The sequence below is a fragment of the Lynx canadensis genome, chromosome C2 (genome assembly GCF_007474595.2).
Source record: "Lynx canadensis isolate LIC74 chromosome C2, mLynCan4.pri.v2, whole genome shotgun sequence".
In the NCBI taxonomy this organism is placed as follows: Eukaryota; Metazoa; Chordata; class Mammalia; order Carnivora; family Felidae; genus Lynx; species Lynx canadensis.
Genome location: NC_044311.2, coordinates 156,796,548 through 156,818,952, shown reverse-complemented (window position 1 = coordinate 156,818,952; position 22,405 = coordinate 156,796,548). Strand labels below are relative to the sequence as shown.

At 63.1% G+C, this 22,405-nt stretch overlaps 2 protein-coding genes across 21 annotated transcripts in view; one reads left to right on the top strand and one right to left on the bottom strand.

Annotated features, from left to right (window-relative positions):
• Nucleotides 1-2,996, bottom strand: part of TRPM2 (transient receptor potential cation channel subfamily M member 2) — a 54,620-nt gene extending 51,624 nt beyond the window's left edge. For 8 of the 17 annotated variants that reach the window (XR_003971640.1, XR_004344115.1, XR_003971641.1 and 5 more), the window contains exon 1: nucleotides 2,893-2,995. The gene's annotated coding sequence lies outside the window, so the exon portion shown is untranslated. Of the gene's footprint in view, nucleotides 1-2,164; nucleotides 2,280-2,431; nucleotides 2,681-2,704; nucleotides 2,840-2,892 lie in introns of those variants that run through there. The other 9 variants (XM_030328758.1, XM_030328764.1, XM_030328772.1 and 6 more) reach the window with 6 other exon arrangements.
• Nucleotides 2,997-3,117: 121 nt separating this feature from the next.
• CFAP410 (cilia and flagella associated protein 410) lies at nucleotides 3,118-20,283 on the top strand. Of its 4 annotated transcripts, XM_030328788.1 has the most exons (9): nucleotides 3,118-3,986; nucleotides 4,322-4,827; nucleotides 10,868-10,886; nucleotides 12,174-12,220; nucleotides 12,567-12,724; nucleotides 14,572-14,801; nucleotides 15,876-16,047; nucleotides 17,003-17,093; nucleotides 18,975-20,283. In XM_030328788.1, exons 2-9 carry the CDS (start codon nucleotides 4,636-4,638, stop codon nucleotides 19,104-19,106), a joined length of 1,041 nt encoding a protein of 346 aa, XP_030184648.1. In that variant the 5' UTR covers nucleotides 3,118-3,986; nucleotides 4,322-4,635; the 3' UTR covers nucleotides 19,107-20,283. The 4 variants fall into 4 exon arrangements, with proteins under 4 accessions (XP_030184648.1, XP_030184649.1, XP_030184647.1 ...); XM_030328789.1 differs by lacking the exons at nucleotides 3,118-3,986; nucleotides 12,567-12,724 and having other exon boundaries at nucleotides 4,766-4,827; XM_030328787.1 differs by lacking the exons at nucleotides 3,118-3,986; nucleotides 4,322-4,827; nucleotides 12,567-12,724 and adding an exon at nucleotides 8,222-9,580.
• Nucleotides 20,284-22,405: the final 2,122 nt, after the last annotated feature.

The window sequence follows — 22,405 nt, the reverse complement described above, 5'->3', positions numbered from 1 at the left end:
AGCCATGCAAAACGGGGGGGGGGGTACTGGAGATGCTGACTGACCTTCTCTCTCCTCCCCTGCCCTCCCCTCCTCCTCCCTCCCCCATCCAAGTCTGGGCCCTGGAAGAGTCTGGAAACCCAGGGCTGACCACGACCTTACAAAATCCCCCATCCACCTTCTCGGGGGCTCCCCCCCAAATCCAACCCTCCATCGTTTTCTTCACATATCACCAGAAGGCAGTTGTGGTCACCCCGGTTTGTAACGCTAACTCTCCATATGCAATGGCAAACACGTGTGGTAAGAACGATGAAAGTGGGGGCACCTGGGTGGCTCAGTGGGTTAAACGTCCAACTTCAGCTCAGGTCATGATCTCACGGTTTGTGAGTTCGAACCCCGTCGTCGGGCTCTGCACTGACAGTGCGGAGCCTGCTTGGGGTTCTCTCTCTCTCTGCCCCTCCTCCCAAGGGCTCGCTCACGCTCTCTCCGAAAATACATAAATAAACTTAAAAAAAAAAAAAAGAGCACTTTGTAAGTAAATGACTTCCAAGAAGACAGGCACATAGATACATAAATAGAACATGACGGCACACGGGCCTGCACATACAGTCACACAAAATGCACATCTAAGGGTTCACTGCAAAATTCTTTCAACTTTGTGTCTGTTTGGACATTTTTATTTAAAAAGTAGGAAAAAGGGGCGCCTGGGTGGCTCCGTCGGTTAAGCGTCCGACTTTGGCTCAGGTCATGATCCCATGGTTCGTGAGTTTGAACCCCGCATTGGGTTCTGTGCTGACAGCTCGGAGCCCGGAGCCTGCTTCGGATTCTGTGTCTCCCTCTCTCTCTGCCCCTCCCCGGCTCACACTCTGTCTCTGTCTCTGTCCCTCTCTGTCTCTCTCTCAAAACTAAGCAAACATTTAAAAAATATATGTAAATAAAAAGTGGGAAAAAAACCAAGGACACAGACTCAGAAAGTAGAACGTAATGGTATAAACACTAACGATAATAGATATATGATATAAGTGTATCTAGATAAGTGTTTCTGAAAAACAAACAAACAAATGCACATCTATAGATGCCCTTCGGCACAGGACCCCCGACAGACACGTGAAGCTGTTGCCATGGAGTGAGCCGGCCTGCAAGAGGCAGGGCCACTGTGGGGTGGATGTCCAAACGCAGGGCCGAGGAGGAGAGAGGAGTGGGAGGGGCCACGGGCAGCGAGCACAGGTGCATGGGGAGGGGGCCACACGGCAGCGCCTGCGCCCAGGTGGGCCCCCCCATCCAGCCTCCTGCAGTCCGGGGGTGGCATGCTGGAAGGCTGTGCCCTGGCGACATTGGGAATAGACACCAAGTCCAAACAGAACAAAAGTCCTGAGGACTGTCCTTTGCAGCAGCCACTAGGCCCGGACCCTGGGAACTCACAAAGACAGGGTCTCCGCCCCATATCCCACCAGCCCAGCCCAGAAGGCTGAACCCACAGACTCCCTATGTGAGGCTATTCAGGGCACGCTGGCCGGACGTCCCCCCCACCCCCACCCCCTCTTCCCACTTCTCTTTCTAAACCGTTTGCATGCTCCCTGCCCATCCCCAGGTCAGGCATCCTCTGAAATCCCTGCAGGGAAAACACTTTCCAGACTGTAAATAGCAGTACCCCATCAAAGGAAGTGCCTGCCGCCGGCGGCAATGGGCCCCGTGGTCTTGCGGTGGGTGGGGGTGGGAAAGCTGTGGTCAGAGCCTAAGTCCCAGATGTGGCAAGTTCCTCATCTCCCCAGGTCGGAACAAGGCGCCCCCGGAAAGACTTCACCCTGGCCCCGTCGCAACGCCTGTGCCGGCACCCTGCCTGCAGCCTGGGTCCCAGCACCCCGCACTCCCGCCCGAGCCCAGGCCCGCATCTCCACCCCGGAGCTTACACTCGAAGCTGCGCCCCTGCGGCGCCCCAGTGTGCGCCCCGCGCCCGCACCGGCACCCCGGCCTGCGCCCAGGCCCCCGCACCCGGCAGCCCGCCCTCTGCTTGTACCAGCAGCCCGGCCCGCGGCCCTGGACCCTGGGGGGCACCCTCCTCCCACCCCGCGCCCCCGCCCCTCCCCCAACCTGCGCCGGCGGCCCGCGCCCCGGCCCCAGCGCGGGTCCCGTCACGTCTCTCCGCACCCCGGTGTTGTCCATCCCCGGCGGCGGGCGGCCGTACCTGCTCGGAGCCGGCCCGTGTCCCCGCGTCACCCGCGCCGCTGCGCAGGACCGCCAGCTGGCCCCGCGGGGCCGCCCGCATGTCTCGCCGCCGAGCGTGCGTCCCGCGCGCGCGGTCCGCGTCGCCCGCAGCGCGCTCTGCGTCACCAGCCCGGGGCGCTCAGCCCGCGAGTCCCGCGCCCGCCAGCGCCAAGGACGCACGGAGACGCCCCACCAGAGGGGACCCCCCCGCCCCGCCCCGCCCCGCACCGGGCTCTTGGGCCTGTACCTGCCTCCTGAGGGAGGGGCAGCCGGCTTCTCCTTGAAAGGCCCGACGGAACCGCGTCGGGCAGGGACGGGGAGTGGGGGCAGGGGTCGGCTGGTGGGCGGGACAGGAGGCCGAAGTGGCCCTGGAGCCTGGGACCCACTTCCCCTACGGACCTCAGGATGCTCCTCCGCCCAGATGCCTGCAGCCACCCCCACCCCCGTCTTCCTGGAAGTACCCAAAGCCAGGAGACCCTTCCCAGTAAGGCAGGGCCCGAGGGGGCAGGGAAGATCTAACCTCACAGCACCCATGTGGCAGGTGCCGGCCATGGGGTCCCACAGATGTCTAAACTCCACCCTGGTTGGACTGCCCCTTCTCAGTCCTCCTGGCTGGAAGAAGGATAAGGATTCTGACTCCACCCCCTCACACAAAAAGCTGACCACAGCTTTCCTAAAGGTCCAGACCACCCCCCACGGTGCCCTCACCTCACAAAGACCACCGCCCTCTCCTTCCCAGACGCCAGTGCACAATGCCCCCCACAGTGGCACAATGCCACTCCCGGGCCCTGCACCTCTGCCAGCTGACTCCTGGCCGCCTGACCACGCCCTCATTTCCTCCCCTGGGCGTGCTGACCTAGTGTTCAGATTCCTGCCCATGACACCCTCCACTGGAAGGCGCCTGGCCTTTATCTGCCCCTGCCTCTCCACAGAGGGGTGAGCCACAGCGCCATGGGCCCACAGGACCCCTGTGGCCCATCAGAACCCATCAGAGCCCCTTACGTAGGGCAGTGCTTGATGGACTTCTCAAGGCACTTTGATGGGCACAAAGGTGGTTGGAGCCCTCCTCCGAAGCGGTCAGCACCGTGGAGGGAAAGGGTGGACAGCAGCGGGGGTGTGACGGCTGATTGGAGGCTCTCACCTGCAGGAGGCGCCCCCCTGTCACTGCTGCGTCGTCAGAGTCCGGCAGCCCAGGCCTTCGGCAGGCCGGCACCCGCCGCAGGAGCTGGCTTGCCACCGCCCCCGGGAGGGGTCTTAGACCTTAGTTACCAGGCAAAGCAAGCAGAGACCCACGGCGTCTGCAGCTGGTTTTTAGCAGCCGTGCCCAGACTCTGGGCTAGCGCTCCTTCCCTGGGGGGCCTTCTGGCCTGAGAGCCATTCCACTGACTGAAAGCACACGGCAGAGGATCAGTTAATATTTCAAGAGACAGCAATCACGCAGAGCTCTGGGGGGGCAGGCACGGGCGGTCTGACTTTGGCTTCCGAGTATCCCAGGGCCTCTGTGGGAACGTCGGTGAAGGGGAAGCAGTACGTGAAAGAGGCTGCTGACCAAACATCAGCGCTCATGTCGCCCCTGTGGCTCCTTCCCTTCCAGCAAAAACCACACATTTCACAAGAAGGCCACGTTCCGTCCGCCAGGACGCCGTTGCAAGAGCAATTATGAAACATCCATCCCATAAAAATAAAGAGGCGTTTGGCCATAAAGCAGGAACGCAGCAGTCCTGACTTTGATTGCGACTTGGCTCACATCCAGCGAAAGGAAACGCGGAGGACGTTTTCACGGCGTGGACAACACGGCCAAGGTAAAAAGTTCTGGCAGCGAACAGAAAACTCAGTCAGTGCAAAAGAGAGCAGTCTGGCCACGTGGCCTGGGCGTGCTGTGGCCGGCCGTGAAGAATCCACGGGAGAAGAGAAGCTGGCTGCTGGGGTGGGTCCAGGGCGTGGGGCGACAACACGGCCAGAGTCTAGGGCGGGGCTGCAACGGCTTCTCTGAGGGCCACTGGTAACGCTTCAGGGTCCGCAGGCCCAGGGGCTCCGTTTTAACTACTCAGCCCCCTGCAGCCAGGAAGCAGCCATCAGCCACAGGTACATGGATGGGTGTGGCCGTGTGCCAATAAAACTTTATTTACAAAAACAGGCAGTGGCTGTGGCTTGCAGAGCCCTGGTCCGGACAGAGCACCAAGGGAAGTGGGCTTCATGCTGGGGACACCATCGTCCCTTCACGCCTTCATGCCTGAGGTTGACAGATCATCTGCATTCTGGGAATGACCTCTCAGAAAGGACGGCTGAGATGTGATGGTGACGAGGGAGCCGATCGGCGCAGGGGCCAATGCCCTGCACCACGTGCCTTCCCGACAGCCGTAGCAGGCAGCGCGTTTCCAAGCAACAGATATGGGGACGGAGCTGGGAAGGACCCCGAGGCCCAAACAACCTCTCAGGACACTGTGTTAAATGAACACATGCAGGCTACTCTTGTCTCACAAGCCGCGTGAACGAGCCCGGACCCCACTCAGGTCTCCAGAGACGGCAGCCCTGGTCCCCGGCCCCTGGCCCCGGGCCCACAGCCTGACCCCACGAGAGGCCCCAGACCAGGCCAGCAGCCCCACGGCTCCCAGATTCCCGCCCCTCAGGCACCGTGAAGAGGTAATGTCTCCCGCCGTCAGCTGCTAGGTTTGGAGCCATTGTTACATAGCTGCGGATAACCGGATAACCAAAGGGTTTGGAGGTTGGGGTAGGGGTGGGTAGAGAGAAGGGAAGCTAGGGCTTAGAAGCTGGGGCAAGTCCCAGTCACCCCCGGCCCCGCGTGGTCAGAACACGATCGCCAGCAGGCCCAGCGTGGAGGGAGCAGGCAGTGGTTGTTGCCCTCAAGGGTATTCGTGGGTGTGAGAGGCAGCCGGCCCCACGCTGGCAGGCGAGGCCTCAGGGAGCCCTGGACAGCCGGCTCGGGGAGACGGGCCAGCGGCTCCAGGCCGGCCGGGTCCGGTGCTCTCCCAGGAGCCCCAGGGAGCTCTGGGGCCGGGTGGCCCTCCAGCTGTGCACCCAGAGCCACAGGGCCCACCTTTGTACCCCAGCAGTGATAGGCCGGGGGCCGTGCCCGGGAGGGTCTCAGCTGAGAGCGGAGGCAGAACCGGAGGCAGAGTGGCTAAAACACACGGAGGCCAAGTCCCCAGAGGAAAACCAGGCAGTGGGAAGGTAGGCAGGTCTGGGGACGGTCCACCCTCGGGTGACCTTGCTGGCTACTGACAGTTTCTGCTGCCATCGGAGAAGCAGAGCTCACGCCTGGAGGAGGTTCCTCCCTCTCCACCCCAGGACCTTCTTCTCTGCCACCGTCCAGCCCAAACACCCCGAACTTTCCTCAGTCCCCACCCGCTGTGGGGCAGCCCCCTGGGGATGAGGGCGGAGTGGTCAGCCCGTCCAGGGTCCTGAGAGGAGAGCAGGCCCTGTCCCTGGGTCCCTGTCACGCCTGCTGGAGCAGTGCTATCTCCCAGACTGCACAGGGGCCAGGACCCCAGCAGAGGGAGGGCCAGGACCCCAGCAGAGGGAGGACCATGCCTCCCGGCCTGGAGGCCACCTGGCCCCTCCCGCTCCCCCTCCAACCCGGGGGCTTCAAGGAGCCATAAGGAGGAGACGCTGGGGGTGTAGCTTCCAGAAGCTCACAGGAGTTCGGGGAAGCCACGCGGGTCTCTGGGACGTGGTGCTGGCAGAAATGAAGCTCGTGATTCAGCTGGGCTAGAAGTGAGGGAAGGACACTGTCCTATAGTAGCCAGGGCCACGTGGGAATCCAGTGAGCAGAGCCCCAGAGTGACCGCTGGGAGAGGGAAGTTCCCCTGGAATAAGGAAGTGTGTGCAGGGGACACAAGGAGAGAACGTGGTGGGGGGCAGAAGACAAGGCATGTTCGGGCTGTCACCTTTCCCACAGCAACCGCCAGTCTGAAGCAGCGGGTTCCCTTCTTCTCTGATGTTCCTCTGGGTCACTTCCCCTCCCTCACTCCCATCATCCACCTTGGGCATGTGGCTCAGGCCGGAAACCCGGGCTTTGCACAGCCAGCCACAGAGCCGGATTCGGGGTGCATAGGACTGATGCCAGGCCAGTCCCCAAACAGGCACTTGAGTCACTGAGAAAAGCTTTCTTTCTGCTGGACTCAAGCAGCCACGGTGCAGGCCTGAAGCAGAGGGTAGACAGCATCTGATGCGGGCGAGTGTAAGCTGGGAGCGGGAGTAGAGGCCGGGCCCCAATAACGAAGACCGAGGCCCTGGATCCAGCCACACTTGAAGCCACTGCCCTTGGCTTCTCGACGACGCCCACCGGTGTCCCCTCGGCTTCTCGATGACGGGAACCGGTGTTTCCGTTTTGGTTTAAGCAAATTGGTGCTGCATCTCTGCCCGTGTCAGGGTTCATTCCAGGAAGCAGGAGCCCTGGGAACATGGCAAAATAGGAGATGTGTTACAGGCGCTCATCTTTACACAGTAGCGGGAAGGAGCTGGGGACACAGAAGTCCGGGAGAAACTGGAGAAGGGGGAGCGAGAAGCAGTTCTCCCAGGGCAGGGGGGCAGATGCACAGAGCGAGCTTGCAGGGGAGCTGGGGAGCTCGGCGTGGCCAGCTCTGGAAGCAGGACCACGAGGGGGGCTGTGGAGAGGTCTGTGGGCGGCGGTGGCCTCTTCAGAGCTCTGCCACCGTGAGTTTGCAGCAACAAGGGCTGCTGGCGGCAGGTAAGGCCACTGTCGGCGAGAAGAGGACGGACTTCAGGGAAGACCCTGGGCCCCCACCCCCACCCCACCCCTCTGAGTCCATCCATCTCTCCCCACCTCTGCCCGGGACGGCCTCCCACCTGCTGTCTTCCACCTTCCAAAGCGCATGCAAATCTCTCGTCGGAGCTACACGGGGAAGGGAGTTCTGGGGATGCACAGTGACACATCCAAACCGACACACTTCTACTTAAGCAGGCAAAGAATCCTCACTTTACAAGAGTCACCTGAGTCACCAGGACCTTCAACCGGTTCACACCCCAGCCACCCTCTTGAACAGCCACACAGCCGGCAGGGGCTGCAGAGGCCCCCAGAGGCCAGAGGGCCGTAAGCACACCTGTCTCCTCCTTCCCTCTGTGTGGGTGCCTGACAGGGGCCCATCCTCAACTTCCGCTGAGAAGATTCCTCCCAGAGGCCCAGGCCGCCTGGACTCAGGGCCCAGTGGTTCCTGTTCCCCAGTGGTTAGTACAGGGAAACCCACACACCCTGAACCTGAGGGCCGACCTACTCCAGGCAGACCTGCAGGGTCCTCACACCTTCCCCTGTCACCCCCATCGCCTACACAGAGCCTCCCAGGTGCAGCCCTGTTGCCGAGAGCTGGGGCCTGTCCCATAGCCTCCCTGGCGTGGCTCATGCCCCACCTGGTCTGGTTCTTGTACCTGGACCACACCAGTCCTGGCAGGAGGAGGAGAGGCCATCTCAGCCAGGTGGGGACAAGCAGGGCCAGCAACTGCAAAGCCCCCTTCCCACATGTCCCCGGCCCACGGCCACAGCACACCGTGCTCTGCCTGTTCCGCCTTCCCCAGGACCAGCTTCTGCAGATGTTGGCTTCCATCTGCTGGTGGCAGGTCACCCACACCTTGGGCAGACTCTCCTGTCACCCGATGCGGCTCCCAAGTTGGGACAGCCAGAAGGCCTCTGCAAGCTCGCACAGCCTGGGCTTCTTGGGCTCTTCCTGCCACTCTCGGTGAGGCTGCACTCCTGTCCTGCCCTGAGACCTGGACAGGTCGCCAGAGCCCGATGCTAGACCCAGGGTCCGTCTGAGAGCTCCGACTGGCACTATTTACGGGCTTTCTTCCTCCTCAAAGAACAGCACTGCACTCTGTTGCCTGAGGAGGCTCACACACCATTTTGGGGGGGGGGCCACCTCACCCATGCACTGATGAGAGGCCTCAGGGCAAGAATCTGACCGATAAACTGCTCACGGCACCCCGTGGCCCAGCAAAACACAGCACGTGGACAAACCCCACAGAACAGCAATAATTGCTCAACTTCCATGGGCAGACTTTCCTCTTTGTAAAATCCCTATGTCGTCTTTGTGATACAAGCGGCAGGGCTGAGAGGGACGGGAGACCCCATAGGAAGTCTACTCTCTCCCACCGCGTCTCCCCCTCCTGTCGCGCAGTAGGCCCCTGGTACGGGCAGGCCCTCCACCAGTCTCAGGGGCCCTGGGCTTCAGAGGTTGCTGTGACGTCCTGGGAAAGCAGTCTCTGACCTCCGCTCAAGAAAAAGTTATTCTGACACTTCTTAAAACAGTAAGGAAGACTTTATTCAAGGCTATTGGAATAGGGGAGAGAGACTGGCCTCAACTCCAAATACAAAGACAAATGGGGTTTACAGCCAAGGTCAGCGTGGTGGGGGGGGGGGGGAACCCAGGGGACGGAAAAGTACTGAGACATCGCGGGTCGGGGGTCTTGCTAAAGGCAGGCGGAGACGATCAGATACCACCTGCAGGAGAACCGGATCAGACAGTGAGGGCGAACAGACATCAAGGGTGGAGCGACTTAGCAGGCTCTGCTGATGGGCCGGGCAGGCCAAAGGCAGGACAGGGGGGCCAGTGGAAAAGGGGAGAGGAGGATGACTAAAGCTGGGTCCTGTCACCTTCAACAGCTCTGAGATCCCAAAGCCAGTCAACGTAAGCTGCGCCTCTGGCTTCTGAAACGCCTAATACGGGGTGGGGGGGGGTACCTTTATGCTCAAGGGGAAAGGGAATCCACACGGGCCTAGGGCTGGCTTCTTATCTGAACAGTGTAAATCTCCGTTATTCAGGGAGTCAAGACACTGTCACGTCTACGTTCCAGGCTCCGAGCTCGGGGGCTCAAGAGCTAGAAGGCTCGGGGCTGGGGCGGTTCAGGATCTCAGGGCTCGAAGACTCGGAGCTGGGGGCCTCGGTGCTCGGTGCTCGGTGACTCGGTATCGCGGGTCTGTCCCGACGAGGGGCCTCACCTGGGTCGCAGCAGAATTACGTCAGAAGCAGACACCTCTCCGTCCCCCGTCCCCCCACGCCGCGCACGCGCAGGCCAGGACGCGCGCAGCCGGAGGGGCGGGGCGGGGCAGGCGAGGGCCGAACCAACGCGTTGAGCGCTTGCCCGGGCGGCCCCACCTCGCTCGCGCCGCTTCGCCCCTCAAGGAATGGCCAATGGGCTCGCAGGGCCCGCCCCTGACGACGCGGGCCCCGCCCCCTGGAGACAGGCCGCCATGGAGCCGGGAACCCGCGGCTAGCGGGCTGCTGGTCGAGGGCAGGGCCGGGCCGGGCCGGGGGCCGGGGGCGGGTTCCGGGAGGCCCTCCACCATGAAGCTGACTCGGAAGATGGTCCTGTCCCGGGCCAAGGCCTCGGAGCTGCACAGCGTGCGGAAGCTCAACTGCTGGTGAGGGCCCAGAGCCCGGGGCCGTCCCCTCACGTCCTTCCCGCTGCCCAGCACCCCCGCCCGGCACCTGGGCTCTGGGCGGGGGGCGGGAAGGGCCTGCGGAGGGGCCAGAAAAGGGTTCGGGACGGAGGAGAGCAAGTGCCAGGGCCCGCCCGCCCAGCATGCAGGAAGTGCTGCCACCAGCCCAGGTGGCCTTTGGCAAGGATCATTCCAGAATCTTTGCCCCCGCGGAGTGGTGGTGCTTCAGACCCAGGTCCCAAACATGCACTCTTTGAGACAATTGGCATTACCGCGAAGTCTCTGTCAGCCCTCTAGATGGCATTGGGCCCGATGCAATGGACAAACGGGTAGATGGGGCAAACGGGTCCCCTCTGGAAGGGTCTGATTTCTGACATTGCCAGCCACTGGGAGCCAGGTCTACTAATCGGGTGGGGGATCGAGGTGATTAACACCATTTCTAGTGGGAGAGAGAGAGAGCTGAGACTCCCAAGTAAGGAATCCATAAACATTTTTGTAACTGGGCCTTGTTGGGGAGGGGCTGTCCCCAGGTGACTCCCTGTCTGGGGGTGACCAGGTCTGGCTGGGCTGAGGAAGGACCAGAAGCACTCCATGAACTCTGGGAAGGTCTACAGGTGTTCACTGGGGACTCAAAGCGAGGCTTCACGCACCCCTGTACACTGGACAGTTCAGGTGGGGCGTGGGGAGCCCAGCCAGGGGCAGACCGGCCTCGCAGGAAGTGTGGGCAGATTGACCGCTGTGGGCCCTGCCTGTGCATTAAAAAGCCTTTCCCTCTGCCCTGGCACTTCTGACATTTGGCTCTGCCGTTTGTTCTCAACAATACGCTTCTTTGTCTTGCGTGGGGTGGCCATGCTTCCCCAGAGCGGGGAGAGACAAGGGCCCTATTTCAGGCTCTCTAGTGTTGGTCTCATAAGCTGCGTGTTCAGCCTTTGAACGTGGCCTGTTACAAGGACTTGCTTGTCTGCTTACATCAGTGAGGGAAGTGGTCCTGCCTTGCGGCAGCCTGGAGGGTGAGTGGGTCTTTGTGCCCTCCAAGTGGGGCAGCCCTCCGGCTCCTCAGTCTGAGAAGCACCCCTCAGGCACCAGACATAAACAGTTTTCAGTGGTGTGACAACTTTCGACACCTTTGTGAGTCATCTGGGCAAGCTTTCCCTCACTTTATCATTGGAATTATAGAATTTTAGTTTGCAGACATTTGTCACTAATTTGTGTCCATTTGTTTTCTTACTCAGCTTTAACAGAATTAAAGTATGTCTTCTCTCTCCATAGGGGCAGCCGCCTCACAGATGTAAGTATTCTGCTGATCATCTCCAGATGCCCCCTGGTCCCCAAAGGTGTCACCTGTCCCTCAAGAGAACTGTTGAATTTACAGAACCGCACACATTCAATTCAGCCCCTAATCTGGTACTTTGTTCATTTAGCAGTGCTTGGAATGTAGAATGACTAATGAAAAACGTACCCCCGAGTGCCCAGCTTTATTCTGAAGTTCCTTTCAGTATTTAGTCGATGAAAGGCTTCGTGTCCCAGGTCTCCCAGAGGAGGGGGAAGGCTTTGGGTCACTGAGGAGTTGCTCGTTTTGGCCCTGTTCTTGGTCAGATCCAGCATTCTGCTCCCCACCCCCACCCCCACCCCCCGGGCCACGGCGGGAAGAGATGGGCACCTGGGGTGGGCGGGGGCAGTGCCCCGAGCTGAGCTCTGGGTCTGTGAACGGTCTTGCCCTCTCCCTGTCCGAGAGTGAACGTCCCGGACTTACACACGGATTGTGTACCTGTGGTTTCTTTCTCACTTTTGCAACGTGAACCGTCCCTTTCCTTTAAAACAGTCAGAAGTGCTGCTGAGACACTGGGCTATGCAGAAAAGCTGATTCCACCTCCTGCTATAGCTGAAATGCTGCATATTCAGCAGCCCAAAAAAAACCCTAAAACCCAAAAATGCCACTGTAGCAGAAAACAAACCCATTGCACATGTAAGGCACTCTGAGCCAACCGTGAGCCTCTGGAGGTCAAGGGCCTCATCTGGCTCCACGCCTGACACGTGGCAGCACAGACGTTTGTGGGGGCTGTACCCCCCATCGGCCTTCCGGGCTGACTTTGTGGACCCAGCCAAGCGCCCCATTGGTCTTTTCCCTGAATCAACAGTATTAATGTGGCGTGAGGTCCAGTTCCAATCCTGTCTCCCTTTTGCCCCAGCTCCGTTGGCCAAGCCTTCTCCCCGTGCCTCAGGGACAGCAAAAGAGAGGTTCTCTGTCCACGCAGGGGCCATTGGGGTCCCCTCCCCTGATGTCTTCTGCGGGCATCTCAGGGATTCTGGCAGCTTCTGATAGCGGCGACGCTCTCCAAAGTCCTGGAGAGAGCGCGTGCTTCTTCAAGTTGAGGGAGCGTCTGGGTGCAAAGCGGAGTGTCGTGCGGAGCCTGCCTGCTGTCACGTGTCGCGTCAGCCCCCATGAGGCCGGCGGCTGCCCCGCGTAGGCACGGAGGGCCGAGATGGGACTGTCTGTGGTGCCACCCCGTCCCTGTGCCGGGCTCGCGGAGAGAGCGCCTGGCGGTGTCTGCCATCACATTCCTTTCCTTCCTAGGTCTCCATCTGCCGGGAAATGCCCAGCCTGGAAGTGATCACCCTCAGGTACCTAAACGCCTGCTGTGCTCTGAGTCACGGGGCTCAAAAGGAGAAGGCTCAGATCCCCTCGGATAATCTGAAAGCTCCCAACAAGAGTCTGTCTGGGGGCGTGGGGGTGGGGAGCTTCTGTGCGCGGAGCAGGGTCGGCGGCACAAGGCCTGGCTGTGCCTCAGCCCCCCTGAGCTCTACCTCCTTATGAGGGGCTCCCGGCCGTCCCCTCGAGCACGCCCCGCTGCATCCGTGCCCAGCCTCACCATGCTCAGTGGGTGCAACCCCCACGTGATGAGGAGCTGCCCTCGAGGTGGCCACATCGGCCTCCAGCACCCCCACCATTTCTGCCCTCTGGTTCCAGAGCTGCCCGGAGCTCCACCAGTGTCCCCGCAAAACACGGCCTCTGACCGGTCATAGCCACCTCTTCCGGAGGCCTTGGCGTCTTAACAGACTAGGGAATCCGTGGCTGAACCAGGTGCTACCGGGACTTCTGGCAGCTGGGCCGTTTGGAGAGAGCCCGTGAGTCATCACCGCTTGCCAGATGCCGGCCCTCCCACGTCGGGCAAGGCTCAGGTCCCTGGGCCTCAGTTTCCCTATCTGTAATATGGGAATAATACCAGCGCCTGCCCCTTGGGGGCAGTGAGGAGGGGCTGCAGCGCTGAGCCAGTGCGCACACACCAGCTGTCACTGTCACTGCCTCGTATCAGTGAAGCCGAGGTTTGAGCCCACACCCCAGGAAGCCTTACCTGACAAATAAATATATTGCCTTCCATTCCCCCAAGTAGCAGGAAACCTGGAGGTAGGCGTGGCTTGAACCCCGGCTCTGCCGTGCCTGGAATGGTTTGGGGCAGGTCGCTGGGCCTCTCTGAGCGCCCTGTGGACGGCTCTGAGAAAGGACAAGGCCCGGGGTTGTTGACTGAGCCCAGGTTCCAGGGCCTGGGTATCTGGCGGCACTGGGACTGGGTGTAAATTGCCTTGTGAACACAGGGTGCCGATCTTTGGTGAGGTGCGGTCATTTCCCTACGGTCTCAGACCTCGTGTGTACGAGGGCTGTCTCAGTCTATTCCGGAGCCGCAAGTCCAAGATGAGGGTGTTGGATTCTCAGCGTCCAGTGGGACCTGTTTTCCGGTTCACACGCCATTTTCTCGCTGGGTCCTCAGGTGGGGGCAGGAGCGAGGGAGCTCGGGGGTCTCTTTCCTAAGGTCCCGTTGTGAGGGCTCCTCTGACCCAGCCACCTCCAAACACCGGCACCTTGGGGGGTAGGTTTCAACGTATGAGTTTGGGGGGCACAGACATTCAGTCCAACCACAGATAGCCCGGTGGTCGAGGAGGAGGACCGGGCCAGCGTGTAGCCTCGGGTCCCACCGCGCCCCTGCCTGTGCCTTGGGCAGCTCCCGCACACCTTGAGCGCTGGTAACTGCGGCCAGTGAGTGTTCAGAATTGCAGGGGTGTCCCTGGAAGAATCAGGACATCACTGCCAACGCAGATACAGACTCCAGAGAGAATGTTCTAGATAGGTCTCGTCGGGGGCGCCTGGGTGGCGCAGTCGGTTGAGCGTCCGACTTCAGCCAGGTCACGATCTCGCGGTCCGTGAGTTCGAGCCCCGCGTCGGGCTCCGGGCTGACGGCTCGGAGCCTGGAGCCTGTTTCCGATTCCGTGTCTCCCTCTCTCTCTGCCCCTCCCCCGTTCATGCTGTGTCTCTCTCTGTCCCAAAAATAAATAAAAAACGTTGAAAAAAAAATTAAAAAAAAAAAGATAGATAGGTCTCGTCGGGCAGGGTCTCTTGGAGTGGCCGCACCCGTGCCCTCCGGCTCGGCAGGGAGCAGCGGCGTCCCCAAAGCTGTGGAGGAGGAGCTCCCACCAGGCCCACGAGGACGCTGGGCTCTGAGCTCAGCTGGACACTGCGCTGAGCGTGTGTTCACGGTCCGCTTGCTTTTGTGGAGGTGCGAGCTTTCTGCTTGTGTCCGTTTAGACCGTACAGTCCCTGCCTAGATGCCTGGGCGACCTTCTGCCTGTGATGTGCTCACATCTCTGCGGAAAACGTAAACCCATATACCCTGCTGCTCGCGCCGGGGCTCAGAAGTTCGGTGCCCAGCGTGTGTAGGGTAGGGCTTCCTTGTATTTGCTGTGGGTTCTGCTGGCTGCTGCCTGCTTTGGGGCATGGAGACGGTCCCTTGGAGGCCTGTTTCCTGTCCTGTGAGGGAGAGTGGGCCCTCCTACCTCCCCGTTGACTCGGTGAGCCTAACAACTCACCGAGTTGGGGGTTGCTCACTGCTGCCCGTACTCCTGACGCTTTCTCCTCGCCCCGGGCACCTCGTGGAACGTGACTCGTGCCTTACAGCTGACACCGTGCTGTCCCCGTGCAGCGTCAACAGCGTGTCCACCCTGGAGCCCGTGAGCCGCTGCCAGCAGCTGAGTGAGCTGTACCTGCGGAGGAACCGCATCCCCAGCCTGGCGGAGCTCTACTACCTGAAGGGCCTGCCGCGCCTGCGCGTGCTGTGGCTGGCGGAGAACCCGTGCTGCGGGCCCGACCCACACCTCTACCGCATGACCGTCCTGCGTAACCTGCCGCACCTGCAGAAGCTGGACAACCAGAGTAGGTGTCCGCGCCGCCCCGACGGGGGCCCCGCCCCTCCCCCGCCCTTCCCGCGTGTTGCAGATCCTTGCGGACCTGGCAGGTGTACCCCACCCCCCACCGTGGTCTCCTCCGGGGGAGCCCCCAGGTTTGCACCCCTCACTTCGCAAGCGTGAGTGGGGCGAGGGGCCCTGGGCGCGGCCCCACGCTGCCCACGGACCCCACGCTGCCCATCGGCCCCACTGTCAGAGCAGAGTTGTTTCCGCTGCCCTTTTATTGTCAGAATGCACTGCTGCACTTCCCTGAGCGCCCTGGCGAGCGCGTCGAGGGTCCGGGAGGGCTGGCAGCATCCCTGCAGGCGGAGGGGACCCTTGCCCTCCAAGCACCGGGTCCCCTGGTTTTCCTGTTGGAGGCGGGAGGGCGCCACCCCCGTTGTCCGGGACCCGTGCCTGTTTCCTGGGGTCCACTGTAATGGCCGTGCCGGTCCCTGGCCCTCCCCACGTGTGCAGTTCTGTTCCCCTGGGTGAGCAGTTTTCATATACGTTAACTCCGGGAAATTAAGCCACGTGTGAGTGAAATGGACTAAATATTGTGCACTCTGTTCCTTTTTAAAGTGTACCTTAATTTCACTTCTTTTTTTTTTTTTTTTTTTTTTTTTTATGTTTTACTTATTTTTGAGACAGAGAGAGACAGAGCATGAGCAGGGGACAGTCAGAGAGAGAGGGAGACAGAATCCGAAGCAGGCTCCAGGCTCTGAGCTGTCAGCACAGAGCCGAATATGGGGCTCGAACTCACGAACCGTGAGATCATGACCTGAGCTGAAGTCGGCCGCTTAACCGACTGAGCCACCCAGGCGCCCCTCACTTCTTATGAATACTTGCAGAACTGCTGAAGTTCAGGCTCTCATCCAGCACATGCCAGGGTCAGGGTGTGGCAGGCACGACCCCACCGTGCTGTTGAGCTGGCCAGCGGGGCGGACAGGCATGCCTCTTGTCTAAAGCAGAGCCGAATGCTGTGGTCCAGGGGGCTTGTGGGGGGGTGCGTGGGGAGGGAGGGTCCGCACTGATGCTTCTGCGCCCTTCCCGTCATCTGAAGCGGTGACCGAGGAGGAGCTGTCCCGAGCATTGCTGGAGGGAGAGGAGGTCACGGCCCCCGGCGGAGAGGGAGCAGGGAACGGCCGGCCCGAGCTGTCCTACGGCCTGAGCGCCCTGAACACCGCCGCCGAGACCCAGCGGGACGCGCTCAGCTGTGGCGAGGAGGAGGCCAGGTGAGGCCGGAGGGACGGCAGGCCTGTCCCTGGGGTCCTGCTGTGGGGTCAGTGGGCCTTTCCCAGGCCTGCATGACTGGGGAGTGAGGGAAGGGAACCCCCCAGGGTGGTTCTTCCCCGTCCCGGTGCTCCCCATCCCAGCCGGCTTTCTGCTGTGCGTCGCGAGGCTCAGGGCCCGGGGCCTGTGTGGGTCTGACCAGCCCTGGCGGTGGAGCAGCCCCGAGGTGGGGGCGGGTGGAGCGGACCGGCGGGCACGGGAGCGTTGCCGGGCCCAGCACCGCAGAACCTGAGGGAAAGTCACGTGGCTGTGACCGTGGCCTGCTGAGCTGCCACGGGGGAGGGGATGGGAGGGGCGTGTGCCCCGAGGGAGGGCCCTCTGGGCCACAGCACTGCCGACGCGGCTGACGCGGCCTTGGGGGGCGCGTTGCACTGTCGTGGGTGTTTCTGAGCATAAACCGCACATGCGGAATGTTGTAGAAACCGTTGCTCCCAGTGAGGCTGTCGGGCTGAGTCCAGGTGACGGCGAAGCCACCTGTTCCGTTTGCCCCGCGTGCGAGGCCATATGGACGCCACCTCGGGGGCGGGCTTTGCAGCCCCTGCTCTGCGTTAGCTTTGTGTGTTCAGAGCGCCCAGCCCCGGTGGGAGCCCAGGCGCGGCAAAGTTGTCTCTGGTGGGGGGTTGTGGAGGGTAGACCCCCCCGCCCCCCTGCCCCTTCCCCACCCCGTCCCCCCCGGCCCCCCCCCGCCCTTCCCCTGCCCTGTCCCCCCCACCCCATCCCCCTGCCCCTACCCTGCTCCGTCCCCTCCCATCCCCCCGCCCCTCCCCCACCCTGTCCCCCAGAAACATCACAGAGTGGCAGTCTGCCTCCCTCGCTGCGCTCAGCCTCCGGAGGGTTTGACATGGGGCCCCGAGCAGGTCAGGCTCACACACCCTGTGCTCTCTCTCCCACCTGCAGCGTCCAGGGCCAGCTCAGCCCGAAGCCCCCTTCCCGGGACCCGTTCCCCTCCTTCTCACAGAGGGAAGCCGTGAGCGGTCGCAGGAACAGGGTGAGTGTGACAGAGACAGCCTGGCTGGAGGTGGCTGCCACTTCCCTCTGCCCAGGATGTGGAGAGTGGGGGCGGCGGGGCGGGGGGATGGTTGGATGGGCTGGAGACACCCAGGGACACCGAGCCAGGCCCCAGAGGGCGGGACGCTGGCTCTAAGCTCAGTCAGTGGGAAGGAGCCGGCCTAGAGAGAGAGGAGACCCCCCCCCCCCCCCAACAGCTGCAGGAGAGCCCTGGCTCTGGCCTGGGGACGGGGCGGCTGCTGTGGTGGCACGAAAGCTGTAGGGGTTCGCTGCTGGGGGGCCTCCCGCCTGCAGGTGGACACAGTCCTCATCCCTGGGAGGAGTAATGGGTTGTTGACAAGAAGTCGGTTATGTGGGCAGCTCGGTCAGAGACCCCGGCCCTTTCCAAGTGTGTGTCTGCCTCCTGTGTCGTTCTGGCTCGTGCTGGGGCTTGTTCCCCTGCTGGTCACAGGGCTGGCCCTCCGGTCCAGGCGCACACCGTTTCTTCCCGTGTGTGTGCCCTCATTGGTAAAGAGCAGCTGCCGCGTGTACCCCCAGCCAGCAGGCGCGGCTTCGTCAGCTGGAACTGCTCACGTCCCCAGTGGGAGCCGTCATTGGCCAGGAGGACAGGGCTACCGCCGTTAGCATGGCCCAGTGGGGACCCCGCCACCTGCTCACGTGGGAGGGTACTGCCTGAGCAGAGCCACGGGACTGGTGCGGGCCCACGAGGGAAAGGCTCCACAGTCGGGGGGCGGGGGCCGCCAGCACCCCCTCGAGGAACTTGCCAAGCTTGCGGGGGGCACAGAGGGAGAGGGACCGAGGCCCTGTGCCGGGGAGGGGCCGACCCACCCTCCGGGAGAAGCGTCCCCCCAGAGCCGCCGACAGAAGTGACCGCAGACTGAATGCCAGTCTTGGCAGCTGCCCCCGGGGCCTGGGGACCACACCCCGCACAGCTGACGGTCCCGCGCAGGGTGTGTGCGTGGGGTCGGCTCAGCAGTCTGTGCAAGCTTCTCCGACACCTTTCGGGAGGAGCCCCCACGTACGCAGCCCCGGGGCAGGGCAGGCCCTGCAGGCAGGCCCAGGCCTCTGGAGGGCACTGGGGGGGGGGGGGGGGGCGGGGGGAGCCCCGAGACTAAACACTGACCCAGCTCAGTGCCCTCCACAAACGCAGACTCAGAGTCACCAAAGCAACTTCTGGGGACGGGAAAGAAGGAGGCCCTGGTTCTGCTGTGAACGTGGACCTGGACCGTGGCTCCTCCCTCCCCCAGGGGTGGGCAGGGGGGTGTCCTGCGAGCCTAAGTGCAGAAGGCCAGGGGGACCCTGGAGATGTAGGGAGATAGGGGTGGAGCGGGACACCCGAGCATTACTGAGGCCACGGGTCAGCGCCCTGGTGCGCGCAGGGACTCTGTGGCTCAGCCCGGTGACCCTCTGAGCACGTCCCTTTGCTCACACGTGACTCTCCTGTCACCCCACAAGAAGAACGAGCTGGAGTAGTCCTCACGTGCAAAATCCTTTCTTGCTCAAGTGCAGACAGAAACCTGTTGTGGGTGCACGTGTGCTCACGTGTGCCATGCGTGTGTTGTGGGTGCACGTGTGCACACGCATGGCACACCTGAGCGCACGTGTCTGGTCACACGTTACTGATCGCCGTCCCGGGCCACTCGGCTCCCTTCTGCCTCCGGCTGCCTGGCTCGCTGTGTGACTGAGGGCTGGCCGCTTAGCCTCTCTGGGCAGTGCCCGCAGGCGGCCGCAGCTCTGTCTGCCTGAGGGCCTGCCCGGTGTCTCCTGTCTGGAAGGCTGTTCACCCGGGACGTGCACATCAGGGTGGGGGCAGCCTAGCCGTGCCCGGCCTGGCCCTCAGCCAGCGACTCTGTGCCCCCAGAACAATGTCCTGACCGCCATCCTGCTGCTGCTGCGGGAGCTGGACGCCGAGGGGCTGGAGGCCGTGCGCCAGACCGTGGTCAGCCGGCTCCAGGCTCTGCACAAGCAGGAGCCGCAAGAGGACGTGGAATGACGGTCAGCCGGGACCCGAGCCGCCAGGCCTTCCTCCCAGGACCCTGTGCCCCAGCATCTGGGAGGTGTGGGGTCCACAGCCACGGCCTCCACTGCATCCTGAGTGTCCGCACGCGGGCTGTGTCCCCAGAAGCTCAGCCCCGCCTGGGAAGGCCACGCCCCGGGTGTAGAAGGCGGGAAGGGCGCCGGGCACCGCGCCGGGCACGCTCCGCCGTGCGGGGCCCAGGCGTGTGCCACCTGCCTCGCCTCGCCTCGCCTCGCCTCGCCTCGCCTCGCCTCGCCTCTTCTCAGGTGGCGTTGCAGCCACTGTCCCTAATAAATATCTTCCCCAAGTCCAGTCTGGAAGCAGACGTTTCCTAGGAGACGGACGTAGCCTTGACGTTGTTTTGAAGCTAAGGGCCACGTGCACGTGCATTTCCCCTGTCGGCTCTCCCACCGGGTCGGGGGTAGATTCCGCCCAGGACGGTGCCGTCCTCGAAGCAGCAGCGGCTCCGGGCTCCGCCTCAGCCTCGGCAGACCCACGCGGCCGTGCCCACCGCTGCCCACGTGTTTGGCAGGGTGCAGGGGTCTTGTACGCCGTGCGGGGGGAGGCCGGGGGTGGGCAGGCCCGCGCTCCTGTCTGGAGACTCAGGTACAGCCGTAGGACAGGCAGCGGGGCCGGGGAGGATGCCCGGAAACCCCATCTAAAACGTGTTCTCCCGTGGGCAGAGCCACAGGCCTTGCCGTGGTGCACAGGCCCCGAGTGGTAGTGTTGCAGCCCGGGGCCCTTCCTCCTGCCCCCCAGCAGCTCCGGGGGCCGGGGAGGAGCGTGGCCTCTGAGCCGTTAGTCTTACTGGTGCTGAAATGGCGGGACCGGAGAGGGGGGGTTCCCTCCGCCCCGGCTCCCGTTAGTGTCTGTGTCGCCCTGCAAGCGAAGGGGTGGGACTTCACCCACTGTGTGCGAGAACCCGGATGGGGTGACTGCCGGGGAGACCGTGGCAGGCCGCGCTCGCACTGGCCCGGCCACACTGGGCGGGTGGTGGATATCGGGTGTCGTGGCTCCTCGGGACCTGGGGGGCGGGAGCAAGGGGTCGCCACGTGGGGGTGTCCGGAAGGGTGGCCGCAGGGTCCGCGCGTGCCTTCTGTTGTACGTCTGGATGGTTGTCACACTCAATAAAGCGTTGTCTTTTTTAGAGCCAGTTGGGGTGGTCATGTTAAATCCAGAACATCTTCCCTTTCCTCGCCCACCAGGCAGCTCACACCAGCTTCCCGCCTGCCCACGACCTCGGTTAGTGACCTTGAATCCGCCCCACCAGGCAGCTCAGAAGGGCCTGAAGTCCGGTGGTCCTGGTTGACATCTGTCCCGGCTGTCCTTGAGCCAAGGACCCAGCTAGGCCGTGCCCGCGCCCCTGAGCCTCTGTGAGTCACAAACGGGGGTGTTGAAGCCTCTGTGTTTGTGGCTGGAAACCCCCCCAGGCTGGAAACCAACACTGTCTCCTTGTGGGGGGGGGGGGGGGGGCAGAAGTCCTGAGCGAACTCCAGCCCACAGCTGAGCCCTGCTGCCTGCCCACAGCCCCTTCCCAGGCACGGCCCACCGCCCGCTCGCCACGACCTTCCTGCGGTGCCCGCCCCACCCACCCCTGTGCACGGCAGGACCCACAGGAGGGATCCGCCGTGGGCTCCCCCCCAGCCACGTGCGTGTCTGGCTTAACCAGAGGCAGACTTGTCAGGGCCTTGGCTGTGCGCTCCCCAGGAGTCTCTCGCCTGCCCTGGGTGGGGCCTCCCACGGCGGCAAGCCCCTGGCCCTGTTAGCGCAGTGGCCAGGCCACACACCCCCTGCTGGCATCTTCGGGGAACGTGGGCTCTGCACCTGACACCTTGTCATGCTGGCCTCACGAGTGGCGTCCTCGAAGCTGAGCCGGAGGGCAGAGCCCATCGGGTCTGGGTTTCGAAGCCTGCCCTCCAACGTGGGATGGCCCCAGGACACCCAGGCCTGGGGGGGCTTCCTCCAGGACAGGGAGCCCCCCTGCGCTTGGGGAGCCGGGGCCCGGCTGCCAGGAGGGAACGACGGGACAGCAGGGGCCGGGCCGCAGTCACGGCCTGCGCGGCAACCCCCAGAAGGACGTGTCTCCAGACACGGCACGTTCAAGAAAAAGTAGCAAGAACATCCTGGAAAGTTGGGCTCCCAAGCCTCTCTGGCTCCCTCCCCCCAGCCGGGCACTGGATGCACTGGGAGGCCTCACTGGCACTTGGAGGCCGGGAGGTGGGGGGTGGGGGTGCGGCTGGCAAGGGAGAGGTCAGCAGGGAGCAGAGCCTGGGCCAGTGTGGCGTCTGGGCTGGGTGTGGCCATGGGACAGACCGGACTCGCGGCTGTACCCTGGAGGGTGTCTGCCACAGCCAGGGTCTCCCCCGGGAGTCCCCACCCCACGCCTAAGTACACCCGCGTGCACTCACACGCACAGACGTCCACGCACGTGCACACGCACACACATAGGCATTCACACACAGGCACACTCAGGTTTCCGGGACCCAGGAATTTGTCCCTGGTCTCTCGAGACAGGGATTTAAACACTTGGGACCCGTTCCTTGGCCTGCCCCAGGACCACCCAATCTCGTGGCAGGCAGAGCAGACCAGAGGCACCCCAGCTCCAGCAATGGGCACCTGGGAGCCCTCGGGCTCTGGGGCCCGCACGGTGAGGAGGGCGTGGTCCCCCGGCAGGGGCCCCAACCACGCCTGCCGCTCCCCGGGGAGCGACCGCACGCACCCTGCCGAGGTCGGGAGGTGCGGGCAGCCGGAGGGACAGCGGGCCCCAGCAGGGGCCCTAGCCCTGCATGTGGCCTGGGAGCCCCAAAGGCCAGGGGCTCCCCACAAAACCCCGTGGGTCCCAGGCCCTCCTCTTGAGCCTCGGCAGGTGCTGAGGGCAGGTGCCCAGGCAACCACAGTGGGACCAGAAGTGCGCTGTGCGGTGACCTCAGGAGGAACGGGGCGGGGGTGGGGGGGTGCCCAGAAGTTCAGGTGGCGTCACTGAGGTCCAGCTTCTCCTCCCGAGACCCCGGTGCCGCGTCATGCTGCAGAGCAAGCCTCCGTGCCACCCCCAGAACCTGTGCTGGATGGATCAGCGGGTGACCTCTCTGCCTCCCTCGTCGCCCACCTCCACCAGTGTCTCCAAGGATACTCCCTCGCTCAGATCAGCCGCTTGCCCCTGGGTCTCTGGCTCTGTTGCCGAGACCCCAGCCCGGGCAGCCTGGGGACCGTTCCAGGTCAGACCCAGGGCTCAGAGCCAGGCTCAGAAATGCTCCCAAGCCGGGGGGAGGCCAGGC